The 1,046-nt window shown below is 40.4% G+C and overlaps 1 protein-coding gene across 1 annotated transcript in view; it reads right to left on the bottom strand.

Moving 5' to 3' along the window:
• The window catches only part of PLCB1 (phospholipase C beta 1), an 842,442-nt gene that overhangs the window by 295,010 nt on the left and 546,386 nt on the right, over positions 1-1,046 (bottom strand). The window contains exon 7 of the mRNA XM_030887038.2: positions 895-970. Coding sequence (XP_030742898.1) covers positions 895-970 — 76 coding nt within the window. The remainder of the gene's footprint in view (positions 1-894; positions 971-1,046) is intronic.

Below are 1,046 nucleotides of genomic sequence, written 5' to 3'. Positions count from 1 at the left end.
TAACATTCTATTGAAAAGGAGCCCTTGTAAACAATAGCTAATCACTTGGCTCCTAAGTGAAATGTCAGAGATTTGAACACACCATCCATTCTTCAGGCGAAAACACACGGAGATTACAGCCTCGGAGAGTCTATGCGGCCGCTTTCCTCTGTCACACCGGGTCACTACCATGAGTCAGAACTGACTTGACAGCAGCAACATACATTGAGTACCTCCTACATGGCAGGAAATTTATTTTTTATTTTAAGTACTTTCCATGCTTATCCTCTGGCCTACTTTACCACCATATATGAAAGGTAGGGTGGTCTCCAAACAAGTGTGATCATGCACCTCTCAAGTAAAAACAAAACAAAACCAACCCTTGTCTAGTAAATTCCCCCAAAATATGCACATACATTTGTTTATAAGCATTCATTATCATATCAAATGCTGTCAGAGTTTGTAAATCTTAAAACGAGAAATTTATAAAGGATGACGTCAACTGAAAGAAATGCTTCAAGTAGCTCCCTAATCATAAGGCTTTCATACTGTAATTGGCTCATAGCTCAAGGGACATCAAGAAAAGCACTAATATGAGTATAGATTGGCACAGTATAAGTTCACATTGTAAACGGTCTTCTGGATAATATCAATCTTTTTGGCCATTGTTTTTTTAATAAACCTGATTACATGTTTATTGTGTTTATGTTGACAGAGAAGTAAGGTTCGTTCTAGATCAAAACAGGTGATGGGTAGCAATGAAAACATAGCCACCATCTCTCAGCCTGAAAACAGTACCAAAAAAGGCCTCTGGTCTTTTAGACTGAAAATACACTTAGATGTGATTGGAATAATTCTGTTACGGATCACTGAGTGCCATTCAGCTGCATATTTTCAGGAAGGCAATATGCTTACCCTTGAGGATGGAAGACTACAAGCCTCTAAAGCGGTCTCCACTCGCTTCCGGTCAGCGGAGAACAAGCGGTACACGCTGTGAAGGGAACACGGAGCAGAGGAGAGGTGTTGACAGCGTACAGGCATCACAACATGTCCAGAGGATGACAACT

The sequence above is a fragment of the Echinops telfairi genome, unplaced genomic scaffold (genome assembly GCF_000313985.2).
Source record: "Echinops telfairi isolate 266 unplaced genomic scaffold, ASM31398v2 ScPeMD7_5592;HRSCAF=6446, whole genome shotgun sequence".
In the NCBI taxonomy this organism is placed as follows: domain Eukaryota; kingdom Metazoa; phylum Chordata; class Mammalia; order Afrosoricida; family Tenrecidae; genus Echinops; species Echinops telfairi.
Note: the sequence above shows the minus strand (reverse complement) of the source record. Positions and strands in the feature narration are given on the sequence as shown.